The following is a 23756-nucleotide window of genomic DNA, read 5'->3' on the forward strand; positions in this document are numbered from 1 at the left end:
TCCCCAGCTGTCCTGGTAAATGGCATCCCTCTGAGCTCTATTTATTGCAGCGGGGCTTTATTTTCTGACAAGTGAAAAGGAACTGCAGGAATGGCAAACGTTTAATAAATTCTTACCTCCAAAATAATTAACATTCTGTAAAACTCAGCCAGGCATTTTTTGACACGGGTCTGTCTGCTACCCCAGGGCCGTACATCTCCCCTCTACTCTCAGCTGCATACTACATGCTGGTAACTTGGTTAAGGGTGTTATGTTTAGAGTTATCGTAATGGTGCAAAGAAAGAGGTTTGTAATATTGACTCTTTATTATACACGAGCAGGAACAACGCCTGGAACATGTATTTCTAGTATGATGGATGGTGACTCTCAGGGGGAAGCTGAATATGCTGCTTTTACTAAGCGGGTGCCGTTCCTGTACCCAAAATCATACTTGGGTGGTCTTTATAAGGGTCTGCTCCTTCACCATGCTGTAAGTTCATGCCCAGAGCAACAGCTGTCATCATGAGAGAGATGATAGTGGCAGTGGACAATTAGGAAGAATTTGTCAGTAGTTTTGACCCCTAGTCCACTAGTTTTATAAACGATGGATGCAGAAGTCCTATTTTGTGCGATTCAGAAACAATGGTGTGATCACTGTGTAGTTTGCCTTGCACTCGATGGTCGGTTTCTGAGAGGAGTGGTGGGATGTATCTCTCCAAGATATCTGTCCTGCCACTGGTTGTTATAGTTTGTCCATGAACCTGTGAAGTAAAAAAAAGTCTGTGAAGGCATAAAACAAAAACACAATGGATTGCATTTTTCTCAATTATAGTGTGTATTATAGTCTAGAGCTGAAATCACAATTCTGCAAATGTAAGAGTTGAAATCTCTCAGCATTTCTTGGTGGCTTAATGTGCGCACTATTTTCTGTTAATCTCCATTTTGAGAAGCCTTGTATTGTCAGTAGGACCTCAGTCAAACTCATCAAGCGTGTGGAAGATTTTCAACAAGCAGAATAGTGAATGCAGCTCTGGAGTATGAGAAAGTTTATAACTTTGAATATGAAACAAGTGATAAAAAATATACTCGATCTACATAGTATTTGGGATTTTCATGTAGATTATATTTACCGTATGTATATAGTAGGGTCTGCTCGGTAGTCAGTGCTGATGATGCCTTGCTGTGCTGGGAACCTGGCTTCGAATCTGACCTATCTTGGTTCCTTACCTTACTGTTGGTGATATGTAAATTAAGAAAATAAATGGTAATTAATAGGTAAAGGATAAAATACATTATACATGGACTTGTGCTCCTGGTGTTATCGAATATGGAAGAGGAAAAGAAAAAGTGCAGAACCAGTTGGCACAAAGTCCTGGGTCATCAATGTTTGTTAAGTAGTGTACAAACAAGGTTAAGGCACATCCATAGCTTTTGATTTTTATTCTATTTTTTTTCTGTTTTGTAATTGTGAAATGAATATTCCACATTTCTATTACTATATTTGGGGACGTACATGTCAGCCCCTCCATGTAATACCTAATTTTCTCTATTAGTGGCCACTGTAGAAAATATGTAAGGCTGGACCCCATGCGATGTGAAGATCGCTCAGCTGCACTCTGAAAGGGAGTTGTCTCTATGAGAGAACCCCTTGTAATAATGATTATATTGTAATCTGTATATGAGGCCTCCTTCAATATCTGTTTATTACAAGAGCTCCATATAATAATATGCAATGAAGGTAAAGATCTTTTACTTAGGCCTGATTATTGACCCATGTAAACATGGCAGCAATCTGCCATCGAGATTGCAAACACTCTTTCGTCAGCTAAATACATCTATCACGCGACAGCCTGAAAGATAATTGTTGCCCATGGCACATCTACTCCTACGAGTGGGATATGCTGCCGAAAATATATATGGGGATCGAGTGATCATTCACATCCAGCCTTTAAACGAAAGCAGCTCAATTTGTTAGATCATAGATTGGTCCTCATTAGGGGCAAAACTATGCACGTGTCAAAGGGCCGCAAATCTTTGGGATTACTTAACCTGCCTGATATTGACATCCCTCCCTCTCTTACAGTGGCAGGTGGTGTATCACATAATGTAGCATTGCCACCCATTTTTTGGTATGTCATCAGGGAGCCCCATCCTAAACTATGGATTGTTAGTAGTAAGTAATTTATGTTTGGAATTTATAGATACAAGCTTCCAGAAAGAGAATTTACTGTGCAATAAAGTTTATAAAATCACAATCCAATATTGTAATTAATAGTCATTGGTTATTGGATCGGTTTCTAGTGAATAATATAGCAAGGAATGCAAATGACAGATTAACATGATATTTATTTCTGGGGGAAAGCTCATCTAAACAATCAATTTTTTCCTATTTTTATCCTAAAATATTTTTGCGTCATAGCTGTATAAAGCCCTAAAAACTACTTGTTTATCCAAATATTCTCAAGTAAGCACAGAGAATGTATCACTGCTGCTACCGAGTGCCGCCATGTCTGCATGGACGAATGTGCCGCAACAACAATACCTCGTCATACAGTGCCGTACGATGGCAGCATTGGGAGCGTCTTAGGGTATGTGCACACGTTGCGGATTCTGATTTTGAAAATCCGCAGTGCAAAACCACTGCGGTTTTCACTGCGGATTTTCTCGCGTTTTCTTCTGCGGATTCCACTGCGGGTTTTCAACTGCACTTTCCTATTGGTGCATGTTGAAAACCGCTGCGGAAACCGCAGAAAGAATTGACATGCTGCGGAAAATAATCCACTGCGTTTCCGCGCGGATTTTTCCGCAGCATGTGCACAGCGTTTTTTTTTCCCCATAGGGTTTACATGGTACTGTAAACTCATGGGAAACTGCTGCGGATCCGCAGCGTCAAATCCGCTGCGGATCCGCAGCAAAATCCGCAGCGTGTGCGCATACCCTTAGGCTCCCATACACAGTAGATGAATATCTGCCAAATGTAATGTGTGCGGGGGGCACCAAACTCTAAACGGATATTAGGGGATATAAGGATCTGGCATATCTGATCTTGGGTTGCTGATCTTTTTTTTTTTCTTTGTCTGACAGCAGCTCTCATAGAGGATATAGATTCTCTCCGCAGGGCAAGCACGCCTGTGTATGGGAGAGTCGGGTGACATAGCTGTTGGGGAATTGGGGGCTTAAGACTCTGTCACATCTATGTTTTATTTTTTCTCAATTGTAGGTAAATGTTGGGGGCTATTCCGCAGTATGCATCTCTGATGGAACCCAATGATGTATAGACATACATTGGCATATGTTGACCATTGATGCTGGCTAGAATCTGCACCCACTTTTGGCATAAACTGGGTGCACAGGGATTTAGGGTTGTGTTCTGTGTGTGCTGGAAGTTTTCTTGATGCATTTACAGAATGTCAATATAAAAAAAACAAGATTTTAACAGAGCATCATAGCAATCCTGTATGACACTTTATAACCCTAAAGGTGATAGCAAGCTGATGATAATATGTGCTTTGACAATGTGGGAAATAAGTATTTAATCCCATACTGATTTTTTAAGTTTGCCCACTGACAAAGACATGAACAGTCTATAATTGTAAGGGTAGGTTAATTTTAACTTTGAGAGATAGAATATCACAAATAAAATCCAGAAAATCACATTGTATAAATTTATTTGCATTCTGCAGTGAGAAATAATTATTTGATCCCTCTGGCAAACAAGACTTTAATACTTGGTGGAAAAACCCTTGTTGGCAACACAGCAGTCAGACTTTTTTTGTAGTTGATGATGAGGTTTGTGCACATGTGAGGAATTTTGGACCACTCCTCTTTGCAGATCATCTCTAAATCATTAAGATTTTGAGGCTGTTGCTTGGCAACTTGGAGCCTCATCTCCCTCCGTAAGTTTTCTATGGGGTTAAGGTCTGGAGACTGGCTAGCCCACTCCATGACCTTAATCTTTTGCTTTTTGAACCACTCCGTTGTTGACTTGGCTTTATGTTTTGGGTCATTATCTTGCTGGAAGACCCAGCCACGACCCATTTTTAATGTCCTGGTGGAGGGATGGAGATTGTCGCTCAGGATTTTACGGTACATGGCTCCTTCCATTCTCCCATTTATGCGGTGAAGTAGTCCTGTGCCCTTAGCAGAGAAACACCTCCAAAACATAATGTTTCCACCCCCATGCTTGACAGTGAGGACTGTGTTCTCTGGGTCATAGGCAGCATTTCTCTTATTCCAAACACGGCGAGTTGAGTTAATGCCAAAGACCTACATTTTTTGTCTCATCTGAGCAAAGCATCCTCTCCCAATCACTCACAGAATCATCCAGGTGTTCATTGGCAAACTTCAGATGGGCCTGCACATGTGCCTTCTTGAGCAGGGGGACCTTGCGGGCACTGAAGGATTTTAAACCTTTACTGCGTAATGTGTTACCAGTGGTTTTCTTGGTGGCCTTGGTCCCAGCTGTCATGAGATCATTAACAAGTTCCCCCGTGTAGTTTTAGGCAGATCTCTCACCTTCCTCATGATCAAGGATACCCCATGAGGTGAGATTTTGCATGGTGCCCTAGATCGATGTCAATTGACAGTCATTTTGTATTTCTTCCATTTTCTTACTAGTGCACCAATAGTTGTCTCTTTCTCACCCAGCGTCTTACTTATAGTTTTGTAGCCCATTCTAGCTTTGTGCAGGTCTATGATCTTGTCCCTGACATTCTTATAAAGCTCTTTGGTCTTGCCCATGCTGTAGAGGTTAGAGTCTGACTTATTAATTGAATCTTACAGGAGTCTTTTTTAAAGGTGACTATGTAAGACAGCTGTCTTTAATGCAGGTAACGAGTTGATTAGGAGCGTCTAACTGGTCTGTAGGAGCCAGAACTCTTAATGGTTGGTAGGGGATCAAATACTTATTTCTCACTGCAAAATGCAAATAAATGTATATACTTTATACAATGTGATTTTCTGGATTTTATTTTTGATATTCTATCTCTCAATGTTAAAATTAACCTACCTTTAAAATTATAGACTGTTCATGTCTTTGTCAGTGGGCAAACTTACAAAATCAGCAAGGGATCAAATACTTATTTCCCCCACTGTATCTCAGATGCAATAGAGCTGCTGAGTGCTGTGCGCTGCTTATTCTAGCAGCTCCATGGAAGGTGTCCAACTTGTCACTCCATTTTTTTTGTATAAGGGATAAAGATGCTTTGTCAAAGATTAAAAAAAAAAAAAAAATCCGCGTCCTGCCGACAAGTGAGGGTCCCAGTTGTAAGAGCCCATCCATCGGTAAGTCGTCACTTGCTGCTAAGTGACAACTTATTTTTTCACCAGACAACCCCTTAAAGTCTATAGATAAATACTTTTGCCATACAGTTTTAGTTTGGAGTGCTACTCTCTTTTTAGCTCTCCACCATCTTCTCCACTCATGATTTTTTTTTTTTTAAATGCCGTATTTTTCGGACTATAAGACACACCAGACCATAAGACGCACCTAGGTTTCAGAGGAAGAAATTGGGGGAAAAAAACTGAAGCAAAAAATGTGGTTAATTCTGTACTATCCTGGTAAATATGGTCCCCTCATCCCTATCCTGGTATGTATGGTCCTCATCCCCATCCTGGTATGCATGGCCCTATCCTTATTCTGGTATGCATGGTCCCATTTTTATTCTGATATGGTTGATTGGCCCATCCCGTTCCTGGTATGATTGATTGACCCCATCCCGTTCCTGGTATGATTGATTGGCCCCATCCCGTTCCTGGTATGATTGATTGGCCCCATTTCTCTTAATTATCGGTACACGTGACCGCCGGCAGCAGCAGGAAGCAGGCGGCTGACACTGCACGCTTGTGGCAGCGCATGATGTCCCTGCCACGCACTGCTTACAAGCATTAAGCAGCTGCTGGCACCGGAGCAGGACGCTGCGACTGTGAGGGAGCGGAGGAAGGTAAGAGTAAAGGTTTTGTTTTTTTGTTTTTTAATCTTTTCTGATGGGGCCATGGATAAAAGGACTGGGTTTGGGGCCAATCATACCAGCAGGGGGATGATTGGCCCCATCCCATGTATTCATACATGTCCTGGAAAAAAAAAAGGAGTGGCGCAAATAGACATATCAGGAGCTGATTGACCCTCTTTAAAGGGAAAATTTAAACCAGGATTTTTTGTTACATTTATTTTTTTAACATTTTTATACATTTTCCCTTTTCACTACATTTTTTTTCAAGTATATGTATAGAAAATTCAGAAATATTGCAATTTTAACTCTGACCACTAATCACTAAGACTCCTACTTCCTGTGCAACGACTGACAACTTCTCAATCTGCCATAGATTAAACAAAACCCAGTTTTCACAATAGGTGATATCACAGCTCACCTCCCTCTCCTGTACAATGACTGATAACATTTCCATATATACTAGATAACACAAGATTCACCAGTCACAGTAGGTGATATTACATTCCACATACTCCTGTACAATGACTGATAACACCTCTGTATACAGTAAATAACACCGGATCCACCATTCACAATAAGTGATATCACAGCTCACCTCCTCCACCCCGGCAGACTGGCCTGTGCTCAGATTCTTACATCGTTGGGTAATATTTCTATATAGTATACAAAATAGGGTGTGTCAATCTTTGACAACTAATGTCCATGTGAAGAACAGGAAATATGAGTCCTTTCTCCCTCTTACAGACATAGCTTCCCTTCATGACACAGATGCTGCTGGCACTTTTTAGAACACCACAATAACAGCAACACTTGATTTGGCCGCCCCCCTCACGCATAGCAAACCTCGTACAATCAACAGACAGCCCTGTCTGACCAGCCTGATCAAAGAACTGAGACTGGCTTCCAGGGTCGCTGAGCAGAGATGAAAGCGATCCCGCTCTACTGAGCACTTCATCGCATACAAGCAGTCCCTCGCCAGCTTCAAGTCCACACTCACTGCCGCAAAACAAACTTCTCATCTCTCATATCCTCCCTGTCTCACAACCCTAAACAGCTTTTCAACACTTTCAATTCTCTCCCCCAGCACATCCCCCCTCTCCTCTCATTTCTGCTGAAGACTTTGCCACTTTCTTTAAGCAGAAGATTGATACGATCAGAGAAAGCTTTGGCCCGCAGCCCCCAATGCCTCTCTTAGTTGTTCAACCTTGTTCCTCCTAAACCAACTTCTCCACCATGACAGAAGATCAGCTTTCCACCCTCCCTGTCAAGATCACATCTTACCACTTGCACGCTTCACCTGCTCCCATCCCACCTCATCCCAACCTTAACACACCTCTTCATCCTCTCTCTCAAAACTGGTGTCTTCCCCCTCATCCTTCAAGCATGTCAAGATCACACCCATCCTCAAAAAGCCCTCCTTCGTCCCATCCTCTGAGTCTAGCTATCGCCCAATATCTCTTCTCCCTTATGCCTCAAAACTACTGGAATAGCATGTCTATCTTGAACTTGCCTCCTACCTCTCCTCCTGCTCCCTCTTTGACCGCTTACAATTTGGCTTCCGACCGCCTCACTCAACTGAAACTGCCCTAAGTTAAGTCACCAATGACCTACTTACCGCCAAGAGCAAGCAACACTACTCTGTCGTCCTTCTCCTGGACCTGTCTTCTGCCTTCGACACTGTCGACCATTCCCTCCTGCTACAGATTCATCTCTTGGCATCACATACTTGGCCCTATCCTGGATCTCGTCATATCTAACAGACCGAACATTCAGTGTCTCCCTCTTCCACACCACCTCCTCAACTCGCCCCCTGTCTGTCAGTTTTCCCCAAGGCTCAGTCCTAGGGCCCTTGCTCTTCTCCATCTACACCTTCGACCTGGGACAGCTCATAGAATCCCACGGTATCATCTCTACGCCGATGACACGCAGATCTATCTATCTGGACCCGACCTCACGTCCTAACTGACCAAAATCCCACAATGTCTGTCCGCTATTTCAGCTTTATTTTCTGCTAGCTTTCTAAAACTGAACATGGACAAAACAGAATTCATCATCTGTCCCCCATCTCGCTCTGCCCCTCCACAAGACCTATCCATCAATGTCAATGGCTGCTCACTTTCCCCAGTCTCGCATGCTCGGTGCCTCGGGGTGATCCTCGACTCTGCCCTCTCTTTCAATCCCCATATCCAAGCCCTTGCCTCCTCCTGCCAACTCAAACTCAAAAATATTTCCCGGATCCGTGCATTCCTTGACCATGAAACCACAAAAACACTAGTGCACGGCCTTATCTCTCGCCACGATTACTGCAACCTCCTACTCTGACCTCCCCTCTAGCACTCTGGCACCACTCCAATCCATCCTACACTCTGCTGCCCGACTAATCTACTGGTCTCCCCGCTATTCCCCAGCCTCTCCCCTATGCCAAGCCCTTCACTGGCTTCCTATCATCCAGAGACTGCAGTTCAAAACCCTTACTGTGACACACAAAGCCATCCACAACCTGTCTCCTTCATACATCTGTGAAAATGGTCTCCCGATACTTACCCACACGCAACCTTGGTTCCTCTTTAAGATCTTCTCTACTCCCCTCTTATTTCTTCTTCCCTCAACCACATACAAGACTTCTCCCGTGCTTCCCCCATACTCTGGAACTCTCTACCCCAACACATAAGGCTCTCGCCTACCACGGAAATCTTCAAAAAGGAACCTGAAGACCCACCTCTTCCGACAAGCCTACAATCTGCAGTGATCCTGAGTCTACTAGACCACTGCACGACCAGCTCTACCCTCTCCTAGTGTATCCTCACCCATCCCCCTGTAGACTGTGAGCCCTCGCGGGCAGGGTCCTCTCTCCTTCTGTACCTGTTAGTGCCTTGTATTGCTCATGTTTATTGTACTTGTCTATATTTGCCCCTTTTCACATTTAAAGCGCCATGGAATAAATAGCCCTATATAAATGTATAATAATATTAGGTATAGGTGCCTGATGAAAAAATTGAAACATTTGTTTGTTTTGTTAAATAGTAATAGGAAAAATATATATTTCAAAAATAAAATATAAATACATTTAACATAAAAACCTAATTAAAACAGAAAGTGATTTTGTTTTATGACACATCCCCTGCAAAAGATGTAAGGTTTTACTGCACTGATTTTCATAGTTCTGATTGCAATCTGATTTAAATAATAATAAAAAAAACGGATTCCCATACATGTGCAGCCGTACAACGCCACTGGTCCAAATGTGTATTAAACGCCAGACTTCCCTTTGATTGTAGGCTTTTTGGCTTTCTTCCCTTCTATTCCTGAAGGTGTAATGATGTTTGTGTTGTTCTGACAGGTGAACGTGTATATCCTGGGGAAAACCTTTCTTCTGCTGGCCAGAGAGCTCTGCATTAATGCTCCCCCTATAGGTAACTTTATGACTCACTTTATATCTTTCACTGTGCGGCTCTATTGTAAATGAGGCAATCACTCACGGGAAACATTTCTATTCTTGAACAACCTGTGGCTATGTGAAGAACGTGGCGCTATAATTCCCAGCATGCCTTGCTCACCATTTCATTACACAGATGGGTCATTTCCAGCAAATGCATTGATTCTGTAAGCAAGTTGTGAAAAAAGAAAAAAGAAAGAAAGGAAACCCTGGAAGCTGAGTCTATGTGATAACAGCCAGCTGAAATATTTATGACGTATAATAGACTTAGATAAAGAACATATTTTGTTGTCTTATGTTCCTGGCTACTGCAGAAATCCTTGAAGTGGAGACTCTGTAGAAATCTGCGCAGAGTGAGGGTAGGTTCACATGTGGATGATTAAATGCAGAATTTTCTATGATCTTTTTATCATGAGCGAATGTTCCTAGGAACCCTCATTTCCCAATAATCGTCACCCCAGCAAAACGCTTAGAAATCACAGCTTTCTTATAAATCATCGTTCTCAGCAGCGCTTTGTGTAAACAGGACATGCTGCCGAGAATAATGATCGCCTATGCACAGTGAATGAATTTTTTTATATGCGCTGCTGATTGATACACAATCCAAAAAATTGCAAGAAAAAGTGGTGTAATGTCAGAACTTTCAGAGTCCATTTGACTCCTCAGAACAATCACCAAAAAAACCCCAAAACTTAAAGTTTGTTTGTGGTTGTCCTGCAGAAGGGGTCAAATGGACTCTTAAAGCTTTGACATTAAACCACCTGTGATTATGACCTGTATAGCCCCCGTTATTGTATCTTCGCTCCACCAGGCGTGCAGCTGGGCTTCAGTGAAGATCATAATTTTTAGCATATACAGTAATATGGACTTATAGTACAAGCGATCATATTGCAGATTCAAATCCACTAAGGGGACAAAAATGGAATGATGATGATAATAATAATAATAATAATTATAATAATAAAGTAAAAATATATGTAAAAAAAAAAATAAACCTTTTCTCAATGCAAAAATATTGTTATTGCTCTCATGAAAGTCCAATCTATAAAATTCTAATGTTAACTCATAGGGTAATCACTTTATGTTTAAATGTCTGAATTGGTGATTTTTTTTTTTTTGTGGTCAAGTTGCATCCAAAAAATATGACACAAAAGCTTTTAAAATGCCGTACGTACACCAGAAGGGTACCAATAGAAAATACAGCTTCCAACACAAATACCAAGCCCTCAAATGTGTCTTTTAAAGAAGAAAATAGTGGCACAAACCAATTTATTTATTTATTTATTAATTTTTTAACAAAGGTTTCACTTTTTTTTAACAATTAAAAATACAAGCAAAGCTATACAACTGTCGTATCGCCGTAATCGCACTGAATGCCATTAAAACAAAACCAAAACACAATAGATACATTTTGAATTGGGGTTGTTTCACAATTTCACGCCGTTAGACTTTGTTTTCCCCCATTTTATGTTAATTTGTAAATCTGATGCAAATCTGCAGCCTCTACTAACGTAAAAGCACACGTACTGCATTATACTAAAACCTGACTGATGATTGGCTATGCGCATGTATAATTAACAAGTGACCCACATAGACAGGCATGTCTTTTGCTGCAGTTTCCCTGGGCCACAAAACAAGTTATCTCTCCAAAAATCTTAAACACAGTCAGAAAGCAGCTTGTAAAACACCAGTACACCCAGGACTCCAAGATTAAAAGAGAGATTATGTTGGACAGCTGCAATTTCTTAAAAGTCATAGCTACCTGCTTTACTAATGCCAGGGTTTGTCTGCACCATGGGGGAAGAGCGGATACAGACCTGCTCAGGTGTTTACAGCAAATCCTCTTATTAATAGGGGTGACGTTTCAATCTGTTGCACTTTTATTTAACGTCAGCGGCAGGATTTCCTTTAGAAACCAATTGCGAGCTTAAAGGGGGCATTAGACTCTGTGCACATGTGGCATTTTTTCTGTGCAGTTTTTTAAAAAATTGCCTTTGTTAGATTTTTTTTTGCAAATAACTGAAGAAAACACGATAAAAAATAGTCTTATTTACAAATGAATAGTGGTAATAAAAATGGCAATTGATCTCCGATAACCCAAAAACTGAGTTTTTTTAGAATTTGTTGTTACTGTAAAATGAAATTAGCACAAAGAGAGAAACAAACACCTCCGCACTGCTGTATTACGTTAGCCCCTGATGAATGGAAACCTTTTGAATATTACCGCCGTCAGTACTGGCCCCTTTATCCGACTGGGTGCTGCATCCAACAGGAGAATATTCACTATCCAAAGGTAGAAAAAATGCAAAGGAATGGAGCGCACTTACCAAAGTAGAAAAAAGTCACCACTTTATTAGGACATACAGCAAGTTGGCAGGGAGGGATGTGGAAAATGAAGGGATGACGGCTGTTTCGTGCCTAGGGCACTTCGACAGGACCTGTCGAAGTGCCGTAGGCACGAAACTGCCGTCGTCCCTTCATTTTCCACATCCCTCCCTGCCAACTTGCTGTATGTCCTAATAAAGTGGTGACTTTTTTCTACTTTGGTAAGTGCGCTCCATTCCTTTGCATTTTTTCTACCTTTGGATTGTAAAATGAAATTGCCTAAAACAAAAGAATAAAATGATATCCGTTTGCTATCGCCGTAATATCATTGACCCGCAAAATACATTTGATGCATCGTTATAGTGCACACTGAATGACGTAACAGGACCCAAACAATTGTGGAGTTTTTTTTTATTGTTTTAAAGACTCTATATTATACTTACCTGAAATACGCTGCAAAATAAAAAGAAACAAGCAGACCGGTATCTTTGATGGAAAATTAAGAAAAAATATATCACTCTTGTAAGTTGTGACAACACCTTCAATTAGCCTTGGGTGACCTGTATTGCTGTGCTTTACCAACAGGGGTGCTACACTATAAAACAAGCTAAGAAAGAACATTTAGCTGGTCGGGATGTATCGTCCCGGCAATACGCTATAATGGCCTCTGTCATTGTTGCCTGGCTGTTGTCTCAGGAGCTCGGCACACGAGTGTTTCACTCCATTAGTATACAGTAAGTTAAACTTAAGCAGAAAAAAGTTAATCTTCTACTCATTGATTGTCCAGCTATAAGCGTTCTGTTAGCCATGACGTTCTGGTCGCTAAGCAGTTTTTGCTGTGAATGGTGACTCTGTACTCCACGACTGTGCAGCCGGGCATTTGTTTGTGGAGCCAGATAATAACATTGACCAAGCACAAATACAGGCACAGTCAGGTTTCATGTATACAAAGCTGACTGCACATGCATTTACAATCCTGTGAGATGTTTTCAGGTGGGAGATGTGGGATGGAGAAGCCATAACCATTAAAGCCCCCCTTTTATATACATCAGATGTGTGTCTGATGAATTGTGTTGTGGACAATGCTCCAGTCGGCATCTATCTTGCCTGATTCTCCCGTACTCGAGAGCTTTTGTTCTGACTCACGCTCTTGCGTTCTTTGTAAGCGAGCTAAATCTGCATATCTGGTGGTGGCTTATCTCTGGGAGAACAAAATGATGACAGTCCAAAATCGGACAGAACTCTCCCGGCAATCATCTATTTGTGGCCTCATACACATAAGACTGTGGGCCAAACCGCCCATATCGCTGATGTCCCAGAACTGGTCATAAGCTCCTCATACACAATATACCGTATAGCTGCTTGCCTAATGATGGTTTTACCGATTGTTTGGCGTACAGCTATCTCTGCCGACTCTTCCATGTACAGGAGCGCTCATCTCGGTGTTCTCTTGAGAGAGGATCGACTGTCTTAAATGAGTCATACTGGATCCTTTTCTCCACTAACATCAGAAAGTCAGGAGATCCTTCTAAGCACAAGACTATTGGTCTGATACCACCTATATTGGCAGGTTTGGCCCTACTTTAGTCTAATGTTCGTGGGAGCTTTAAAAGGTTGCTCCACTACTTTTATACAGAGGTCATCAATACAAAACTAGTGTAGCGACCCTTTAAACTTTAGCATGCCTGGGGACACTCCGCACTCTGACAGACTTGATTCTGCTAAATGTGAAGCCCAGGACCACGCACCGTATATTTATGGCATGTAGTTCTTAGCAGGTTAAAGGGGCTTTCTGAGATAAAAAAAAAAGATGAAACCAACAAGAGAAAAAATGAATAACCAAACACAAAAAGGGGCCATGTGTGGGAATATATAATCCTCACTGTCGCAACATCTAGCTACCTATATAACTGGTGTGAATAGCGGGTGGTGTAGGTGGAGACTTGGATCCATCCCATTCTATTTTCCGTTGATGTTTATACATCTACATCCTGGAGTGTACTAGTAGCTGCGTGATACAGGTTCAGTGTGAGCGGTGCTGGAGCAGAACATATCAGAGCACTTAAAATGAAAAATCCAAAGCCACTGTTTACTTAGCCTAATTATGTCACACTCCATTACCTCCAGTTTTATCACACGTCCCGCTATTTGCTCAAATCACAAAATCATTTGCAGAATTCTAAAATATCACGGCCTATCAACTCTCTGATAAGATTTATGTCAGATAGAAAATAAACATGTAATTCAACAGTTGTGCTGCCAAAAATCTCATTGTGCGCCGTTTATCCTACCCTTTCTGGAAGTAATGGAGTTTAAGAGGAATCTATTAGCGAAATATGGCTGAAGCAGATTAACGCTACGAACAACTGTGGTTTGTGCTTCTGATTCACATGTTCAATGTATCCATAGTCCTCAATCCATCCATTCGAAAGCCAGAAAGTTGTGCTTTTGGCGTTCTTCACATCGATATATGTTAGTCTATTTTTCTTTTGTTGCTGTTATATTTTGTATGTTGTGTGTTCTCTTAATTGCAAGTAGATCGGTGGGGGTCCGAGTTGTGAGACCCACATCAATCTCTCAAAAGCGTTTGGAGAGATGTGCAGGAGACACGGAGCAAACAGAGCGGGGAACGGATGCAGTAGAAAGCATAGACTTTTGATTGCCTCCGTACGCTTGTGGCTACGATGACGAGCCATTGCTGGGGGTTTTAGAAACCAGACTCCCACCAATCTATTTGCAATTAAGAGAAGAGCATATCAATAATAAACGTATAATACTGTTAAAGGTACTCTTTAACAGTATTGGTTAGACACCGTTATTTTGCAGAAGGACATCAGAGATGTCCATAATGTTAGAATGGTCATCTGGTGGTGCGCTCCATATGATGGAGTCCAGAGGAGAATTTGTCAAGCAGCGGTTCGTCTTCAGTCACTGTTGTCTCGTGCATTTGGCTCTAGAGCGCCACTCTCTAATGGCACAGTACTAAACACCTGCCCACCCTCACGAAACCATCCAGGGAGCCATGTTAAATGGAGAACCATTCAGCTTCTTCACTTTAACAGTGTTTTCACAGTGTCTGTCATATACCGCCTTTTCATCCTTAAGGCCCCGTCTCACATAGCGAGATCGCTAGCGAGATCGCTGCTGAGTCACAAGTTTTGTGACGCAACAGCGACCTCAGTAGCGATCTCGCTATGTGTGACACGTACCAGCGACCAGGCCCCTGCTGCGAGATCGCTGGTCGTGTCGGAATGGCCTGGACCTTTTTTTGGTCGTTGAGGTCCCGCTGACATCGCTGAATCGGTGTGTGTGACACCGATCCAGCGATGTCTTCACTGGTAACCAGGGTAAACATCGGGTTACTAAGCGCAGGGCCGCGCTTAGTAACCCGATGTTTACCCTGGTTACCAGCGTAAATGTAAAAAAAACCAAACACTACATACTCACCATCTGTTGCCCGTCAGGTCCCTTGGCGTCTGCTTCCTGCTCTGACTGCCGCCGTAAAGTGAGAGCACAGCAGTGACGTCACCGCTGCGCTCTGCTCTCACTGTACGGCGGCACTGTCAGAGCGGGAAGCGGACGGCAAGGGACCTGACGGGCAACAGATGGTGAGTATGTACTGTTTGGTTTTTTTGGTAACCAGGGTAAACATCGGGTTACTAAGCGCGGCCCTGCGCTTAGTAACCCGATGTTTACCCTGGTTACCCGGGTGCTGCAGGGGGACTTCGGCATCGTTGAAGACAGTTTCAACGATGCCGAAGTCGTTCCCCTGATCGTTGGTCGCTGGAGAGAGCTGTCTGTGTGACAGCTCCCCAGCGACCACACAGCGACAAAACAGCGACGCTGCAGCGATCAGCATCGTTGTCTGTATCGCTGCAGCGTCGCTGTGTGAGACGGGGCCTTTAGATTCTTTTTAAAGAAATTGTCAAGCCCCTATCCATATATGTCCCTTGACTACCTGAGCATTGGCAGAATTGACCAGCTTGGCTTAATTTCCCTAACGGAGATATTGCAAGAGCCGGGGGTCCAGTGCTGTCCCCGAATGCCCCTGCATCCGGTCCAACTTTGGGGATTTTCTTAGAATTGCTCAGGTTACATAATTATTGTCAGGCATTTTCTTTCCTTTTAGGACTGGAGTTGACGTCTTGCTCCAAAGTAAAAAGTGCTCTTTACAGCAACTCTCAGCTTTCATCGTTTCATAGGGGATGGGGCAGAAAACCCTTTTTAAGTTGCCAAGTAATGCAGTGCTTTGAAGAAGCGTAGCCTGTTCTTAGTGTCCTGTGTGCCTATTGGTTTTCTACTTGTGGTTTACAGGCAAATGTTTTTGGTCCAAATAGATCTAATGATTCCAGGACAAGTGGTTACTTAGTCAAGTAATTGCTACAATTTAATATCTATGGACTTATCTGCCCACAAAAATTGCTGTGTAATGTGCTCATTCACAACGTGTTTGGAATACAATGTTGTAAGACTTGATTACCAGCAAATTCACCTCCAGAATTATCTTTAGTGCAGTGTAGCAACTTAAAGATTCAAATTTCTATCATATTAAGGGGCATACCACCAATTTCTGTGTGTCCTTTATGAGCTGGAGACCTCAGATGGCTCAGATTATCTCATAGGAAAGCAAGAGGTTTGGCATTGAAAACAACTTGTTTTATTCTTCTCTCCCTCCCCCCCTTGAGATCATCTGACAGGGAAGATTTTTAGTCATTCTCACTGAAATTGGAGAAGGTTTCCAAGTAAAGGCCCCCATAAACATTAGACTTAAGTCATTGACTATCTGAACTGGCAGATTTCCAGTTATGACGGTGCAGAGAAGGATCAGATAGTTGGGGTTTCAGTGCCTGATCCTTTTTGCTTTTAAGAGAGATAAGTTGACAGTAGCACTCTCCCTCATTGAAAACACTTGAACGTTTGGCTGATCCAAGAGCCGAGTGTCTTGGGCATGCGCGAATAATAGGTTCGAGTTCCGCGGCTGCATGATTTGCGGCTGTCTTAACAACACATGCAGGGACTACCTGTTTGTTAGACAGCTGCAACACATGCGGGAATTGTCTAACAGCAGCAAAACATGCAGCCGCAGGCACTCGAACATGTTATTCGATCACGCCAAGATAGTCTGATAACTTGCGAGCACGATCGCTAATCACTACTGTTAATAAATTTCTCTTTAGCGTCATTCTGCAGCCTCCTATCAATGCTGATTATTAACTAGTTTGATACCAGGTACCATTTTACACTGTTCCTAACATTGTATTTTTGCCTATTTTACCACAATACATAGGTATTATTTTTTAAATTTTTGCTGATATTGGGAAAAATTGTCTATTTTTGTCCCTTTTTTTATCGGACATATTTTTTTCTTAACGGGTCAGGGCTAGAAACAGCAATTTGGACTGTCAGTTGTTATTTTTTCTTAGTCTTGTTTTTTTCATTGCTGTCTTCCTATGTCACGGGTTGGTTTTATTAGCCCCAGTTACGGTGGAAATTCAGATTCCTAGATGCATAGCAGAGCTGATTGGGTCTCTTTGGACCCAGCAACTTCTGTTGCCTCCTTATACCTAGTGATCACATGACTGCTGGGTTCAGGGAAGGAAGCAGTGTCAGTGCTTCCTAATCTGTATACAATGATCAAGCCAGCATACATGGTGATAATCCATGTTTTCCTTCTCTGTGAGGAGTCTGGCTGTGTCTGACAGCTCTCAAACTCACACCTGCATAATCTGGTGCAAGTGGCTTACCATACATTGACTATTATACCATCAGTGCAGAGTAAAGTGTGGACTGACGTTTATAGTCTACGGGCTGTGAAAAAGTAGTTAAGCTAGCAGGATAACTGATGTGGCAGATTTTATGACACTGGTACACACCAATAATGCATAGAAACATGCACAGGGTTCACTGAATACAACAACCCTTGACCGATGAAATATGTATGATGTACAGAAACACATAAATGACATAGACAAAGCAGTTGGGTCGGGTATAAGTAAAAATCTTTTATGTAACCTATTTAATAGCTGCTCCGTTGTTGAGCAAGCTACATTTTACCAAGTTATCTATATACAAAATAAATGCACATTATGTGCAGATTTCTTTACCATTTCCCCTGCATGGAGCAGTTTTAATAATTCAAATAGATTATAAATAAATAAAATAAGATTAAAACTCTAAAAGCAATCCTTCAGGTGGATTTTCGACAGCCTGTTTGTTACATTCCATACAGTTTACAAGAACAGATTTACCCTTCACCCTTTTTCAGTGCATGGCAGGACAACCAGGGAGTGGAAAAAGGGGCGAGCTATTGTTGTGCAGGCCGCTCTAGAAAAAAAAAAAGAGAAAGAGGCGTCGATGTGCTTTAGCAGTAGTCAGGAGGTGAAACGCGTCATGCATAAAAGATCAGCTCTGGAATTTGCCCCCCTTGTACCCCAGTCCCGTTGGTACTGTCTGATGAGCACTGAAATTGGAAAGTCACTTTTCCGCACTGCACTTCCGTCATGCCCTCTTGCCCAAAGTAACTGAGCTCGTTGCCGTCCAGGATGGCACTGACCGTGTAAAATGTGTCCTGCTCCACCTGCACCGGGTGCTCAAACCAGACGGAAAAAGTGTTACTACAACCATCGGAGACAAATTTAGTCAGATTTTGAGCAAGGACGACCCCTTGCCTTTTCAGTTCGATTTTGACACTATATTCTGCTTTGCCACAACTCGATCCGTACAGCCCAAGTCCCGCTATAAATATCCTTTTATCTACCGCAAACTGGATGCTGTCACAACGTCCCCTGTATCTCCACTGGTTACTGCGGTAGGCCGAAGACTGGAATCTGTGGCATCTTTGAGGTGCAAGACCCTTCCTTTTAATTAGGGGGAACTCTAGCTGGGGTTTGTTAGCAGCAGTGTACCACAAGAATATGCTGCGCGTCTCCTCCAAGGTTAAAATGTCTGACTGGGCAGCCCCATTGGCAAATTCCTCTAAAGTCATGGTGGGAATCCGTACCAAGTACAGTGCTTTTCCCAGTACATTCCTCTTGTTTGTAGGAGTCACCATCAGGCCTTGTCGTTTGCACTCTGCCTCTGCCCAATTCAAAACGGCTTCGAATACAACGTCTTCTTTAGTGTTAAGCGTTTCCCGGGTCACGATAATCTCTAGGGTGGGAAGATCGATCTCACAGAAGCCCTCTGACTTCAGCGCCAATTCAGCCTGTGCATCAATCACTTCCCAGCAACGCAAAGTCAGATCTGGCTCCTCGAAAAGACGGCTTTGAGAAAGTAAGACGCATGCGTTTTTAGCCTCTAGGCTAGTCTCAAGAAAGTTCACACAGGCCTTGGCCAGCGCGGGCACAATATACTTCTTGGCAGCATACAGCGTTGCAAGCACAGTGTCCGCTTCCAGGTCAATTTCGTCGCTATACAAGTACCTAAGGAAAGAGAGTACAAGAGTAAAATATTTGCTCAGAAAAATTCTCTGATAAAAATTTGTACATTTTTTTTCAGTTTCTTGTAACGACTGTGCTTTTTACATAATCTAAATCCAAAGCTTTTTTTTGTGGTTTTCAAGGACGGCTATTTTACCAACCGTTCTGAAAGCGAGCCATTAATGCCAGTCAGAATATGCATATTTTATAAGCTTTCATGTTTGCTGCCGTATTTCTTTTCCAATTCTTTAATGACCCCACTTACTTTAAAAGGATTAAAAAAGCAGCAGGTTCCACATCCGGAATATGGATTTCAGATTTGACCTCCGCGAGATCTCCATAAAACATGGCATAAAACACTGAACTCCCAACGGCCAAAATATACTGGAAATGGACAAAAAAAGGAAAATCAAATTTTAATTTTGCAAATCATAAAAAGACAATTTTTGTTTTTGAAGGGTTCAACGTACCTTGTGAGCTGGGACTTTCTTGCAGGCCCCAACCGGCCCCACAATGAAGTGCACATCAGCCATTAGTTCGTTATTGAACATCAGTGCATTCCTAAAGGGAACATATATACATATATATTTAGCCGGAAGAGCTCAACAAGAATACACCGTCTAAATCCAACTACAAAGGCTGACTCGAGCGTCTCTAATTGAAATGGCCTTCCCTTTCTATGTAAATGACGGGATGAAAGAGATGACACATCCTTAGGCGTACAAGAAAGGTCTGCTCATTTTAATCTGCGGAGATTTCACCTTTTGTCGAAATTCTGCTGCAGCCTGTTTGTCTCCTACGTTTGTCAGCTGCCTCGTATCGGTCTTATATGGGTTAATCATGCTAATCTGAGGGATTTTTCTGAGGATTCGTAGAAATTCAGTGGCTTTACTTTAGATTACTGGAAATAAAATCAAAGATAACATAGCTTTGCCTGGAAAGCATTTTTTATGTAGTTGTCTATCCAGAGAGTTAAGTGAGCAGAAGTGATGCTATCAACGAGCTTCTTGTCTAAAATAAAAAAAAAATGCCTTTTGGCTTGACTGCATGACTGGTAATGCAAGAGTATGGGCAGTGAAGACCCTGGAAATGCCAAATTGTTATGTATGATCACCATATTAGTTGCAATACATAAAACAGAAATCTAACATGATTTATGGTGTGCACCGTTCTTAACCTTACAATTGATGACCTCATTATGTGCACAGAACAATCCGGAAGACCCCCTGCCATATTCACATTCATGCGACTGGGTGACCTATTGAAAATGTGACACGGTGGCGGAATAAAAATGGTATTTTAGATCAATGGCTGTGCAACAATCCATGGTGGCGAATGGGTTGGTCTTTTACGGTTGTCAAGACATCAACAAGAAAAATCTGTCTCCTTTCATTTTTTGTTATCGAAGAGTGGTTTAGTATTGCAGATAGAGCTCTACTTGCGTTATTTGACCCAGTGCCGTTCTGGTTGGTCCTGACAGCTCTGCAGTGAGGAATCCCCCTATCTATATCACAATGCTTAAACCATGTCCTGCTCCTGCTGATGCTCCTTGCAGATTAGCAATGGCTGAGTGCATGAGCTGCCTGCTAACTCAGTGCAGCGTCGGTGGGGGATGCCTGTCAGCTGAATACGTGTAGGACCTGCATATGGTACCAACGGTTTTAGCTCGTGTTGGGGTATTTGCATTGACTACAGATCAGACATTAGCTCTGCTGCTCACTTGTATTGTCTATTACAAGCTCCTTTCTAAACTCATCAGTCCCATACATTATTTGATATAGCATTGCACCAGTGGTGGTCTGACCTCCGTACCAGGTAGCCAGGATAATATATGAGCAAGGATATGTCTGGTATCCTAAGGAAGACAGTCCATACTGGCACCAAGATATTGTCCCTCACTGTGATGTTTGCTGTTACCCTGATTTTGAGATAGTAAAGGATAAGTTATGTAGCTGCAGCTTGATAGATACCCTTGTGATTGCACCATCATAGATTGTTAATCCCAGTGTCTATATGTCCATCTATGACACTTAAGTGTATATCTGGTATAAGGATTAGCTAGATCTTTGGCTGCTGTTGGTAGGCAATAGCCTTCTGCTAGCAGAGTGTGTATGTTATAGCCCTGTTACTGCAGTGTCATTGGCACACATGGTTGGTGCAGGAGGCTCTGTAACCCGTGTTAAGTGTCAGGCTCGTCTACCTCTGACTACGGTGCACTGCCAGGCTCGTCTACCTCTGACTACAATACAGTGCCAGGCTTGGGTACCGTTGGCTACGGTGCACTGCCAGGCTCTTCTACCTTTGCCTATGGTACACTACCAGGCTTGGGTACCTTTTACTAAGCTCGTCTACCTTTGACTTTGGTGCACTGGCAGGCTTGGTTACCTTTTGGCTTCGGTGCACTGTAAGGCTCATCTACCTTTGGCTACAGTGCACTGCCAGGCTCGTCTACCTTTGACTACGGTACTTTGCCAGGCTTGGGTATCGTTTGACTATGTTGCACTACCAGGCTTGTCTACCTTTGACTACGATACGTTGCCAGGCTCGTCTACTATTGACTATGTTGCACTGCCAGGCTCGTCTATGTTTGACTATGGTGCAATGCCAGGCTTGGGTATCTTTGATTATGATGCTGGGCACTTCTGCAGTTACAGCCGGTGCCCCCACCCCATTATGACTTCAAATAATGACTGCAGTATCCTATGATTGCACAGAAAAGTTACAGTTGAATAGTGCATGCACGTTGGTTGCGATCAGCTCCTCTAGGACTGATCTATGGGTGCCAGGCCGGCTGCAGGGGGCACTGTGCGCTCACCTCTCCCTCAGGGTCGGGTGGAAGGACTGCCAGTTGGTGCTTTCGATGTTGTTGTTGTTCAGGTTCTGCAGTTGTGGTGGTGGTGGTGCGTTCTGCTGGATCTGGAGGGCGTTTTTCTTGGCGGTGACCGCAGCAGCGTTATTACTGTTGGCGATATTCGTGTTTGCACTAGCAGGGTAAAGCTCTGCAGCCATCTTCCTCTTGAGAGCCAGAGGCACTATCTCATAGCATGCTTGCACCTTGCTGTTAGCCCGGGCGCTCTTTTTAGACTTCTTTAAGGTCTCTGGAAGCAGAAGAAAGAAAGTCAAACACTTCATGATCCTGCCATTCAGGCAGCCTGGGTCTAGTGGCATGGGCAAGGGGAAAAAACTAGCAAGGGCTCCTCTTTTGTAATCATCAGTCACGAATGCTCGGATTTAACTTCCAAAGTCACCAGGATTAAATTTGTCCAGAAACAACAACAAAAAAAAAAAACTAAGAAAAACCACCATGCAGTTATGTAATCGACCTCGGTGACGTGCACACCAATACAATCCACGGGGAGCAGTCCCAAGCTGCGGCACCCATAGGGGAACGTAAAGAAAATGCCCAGTTACCAGCGGTTATATCCAGGGCTCCTCTGGGTGCAGCGGGCAGAAGTTTCTTGCACGCACCCTATTCCTTTGCTGCCTGCCAGGCATTATAAGGATGGTTGGTGGCCGGTGTGGGTGCACCAGCTGCCAGTGGTGCAGCTTTTGGGTATGCTGGCATATGACAGACAAGAATAGAGGCGCCTCCTCCCCACCTCTCTCCAGTGTGTGCTGCTGGCTTCAGGCTCTACATGTAGATGTGGGAGAATTGGGCAAGGCTTCAGCTCAAATAGCAAGCTGGGGCTGCTGACGTCAGGAGGGTGCGAGCCAATCACAGGGGCTAGTCCTTGCCATTCACAGCCCTGTGTGTGCAGCTTAGCCTGGGAGAGAGGTGGGAGGACTCTGTAGCCTCCCTCCCTTCAGCAGACAATATGGCATTCTTCTGTACTCCCACCCAAAGCCCCTGACCATCAATCCAAGTGCACAGGATAAGCCCAGAAAAGAGGAAGGGGGTGCACTCTGCATGGACAAAGTGCAGACAAGCAGCACAGCCAGCAGAACTGAGCACAATGCAGAGGTCACCATTAGTGCACAAGAATGGGGGGCAGCAAGTCAGGGTGCAGGAGAGCACACCATCCGCTAAGCCAGGTGTCTACTGATCCGAATGAATGCAGGGCATATGCACATAGTCCTAGGGGGGCAGTATAGGAGAGTGAGGCCAATGGAACTGCAGGGATTCAAGCTTACCGAGATACATGGAGCAATGAAGGCACATTGACAAAGTTTAGCTACAGAAAGGAGGACCCCTCCCTAGGCACCCACATCTGGCCGTGGTGGGAACATCGACTGGGTATTGTTTGCAAATCTCAGCCCTGCGTATAGGGCATGCCAGCCTGCTGCATTTCCCATGCCATGCCCACATCCCATGCCCACATCCCCCATGGTACCTCTGGGGAGCTGATCTCTGTATCCACACTGGTACGCAGGAAAGTTTGCAGAGCAGGATCGTTCATGGAGTGCGGAGCCATGATTCTGGAAGTGGCAGGAAGCCTGAGAGGGGCGGACTCCGGGCAGCAGCAGCAGCTCTGCCTCCTCTGTGCACACATCTGGGGTGGGCGATTCCGCTGCTGGCCAACAGAGGGCGCCCGCACTGCTGCACATCAGTGGAAAAGCTCGATGTTTGGGACTTACAACCTGCAAGCTGAGGCTCAGATTTTTTTTTTTTTTTTTTTACAAATGTTTTATATCTTATGTATTTTTTTA

At 43.3% G+C, this 23756-nt stretch overlaps 2 protein-coding genes across 4 annotated transcripts in view; one reads left to right on the forward strand and one right to left on the reverse strand.

Moving 5' to 3' along the window:
- The window catches only part of BRF1 (BRF1 general transcription factor IIIB subunit), a 313755-nt gene that overhangs the window by 122446 nt on the left and 167553 nt on the right, over nt 1–23756 (forward strand). The window contains exon 5 of the mRNA XM_077266113.1: nt 9271–9343. Coding sequence (XP_077122228.1) covers nt 9271–9343 — 73 coding nt within the window. The remainder of the gene's footprint in view (nt 1–9270; nt 9344–23756) is intronic.
- On the reverse strand, nt 17674–23591 carry BTBD6 (BTB domain containing 6). Of its 3 annotated transcripts, none has more exons than XM_077266085.1 (5): nt 23441–23591; nt 21925–22207; nt 19580–19670; nt 19375–19493; nt 17674–19112 (listed from the first exon to the last, which is right to left on the reverse strand). In XM_077266085.1, the coding sequence occupies exons 2-5, from the start codon at nt 22116–22118 to the stop codon at nt 18080–18082; spliced, it is 1437 nt and encodes a 478-aa protein (XP_077122200.1). In that variant the 5' UTR covers nt 22119–22207; nt 23441–23591; the 3' UTR covers nt 17674–18079. The 3 variants fall into 3 exon arrangements, with proteins under 3 accessions (XP_077122200.1, XP_077122217.1, XP_077122209.1); XM_077266102.1 differs by lacking the exon at nt 23441–23591 and adding an exon at nt 22521–22754; XM_077266094.1 differs by lacking the exon at nt 23441–23591 and having other exon boundaries at nt 21925–22754.

Source organism: Ranitomeya variabilis, chromosome 1, assembly GCF_051348905.1.
Source record: "Ranitomeya variabilis isolate aRanVar5 chromosome 1, aRanVar5.hap1, whole genome shotgun sequence".
In the NCBI taxonomy this organism is placed as follows: domain Eukaryota; kingdom Metazoa; phylum Chordata; class Amphibia; order Anura; family Dendrobatidae; genus Ranitomeya; species Ranitomeya variabilis.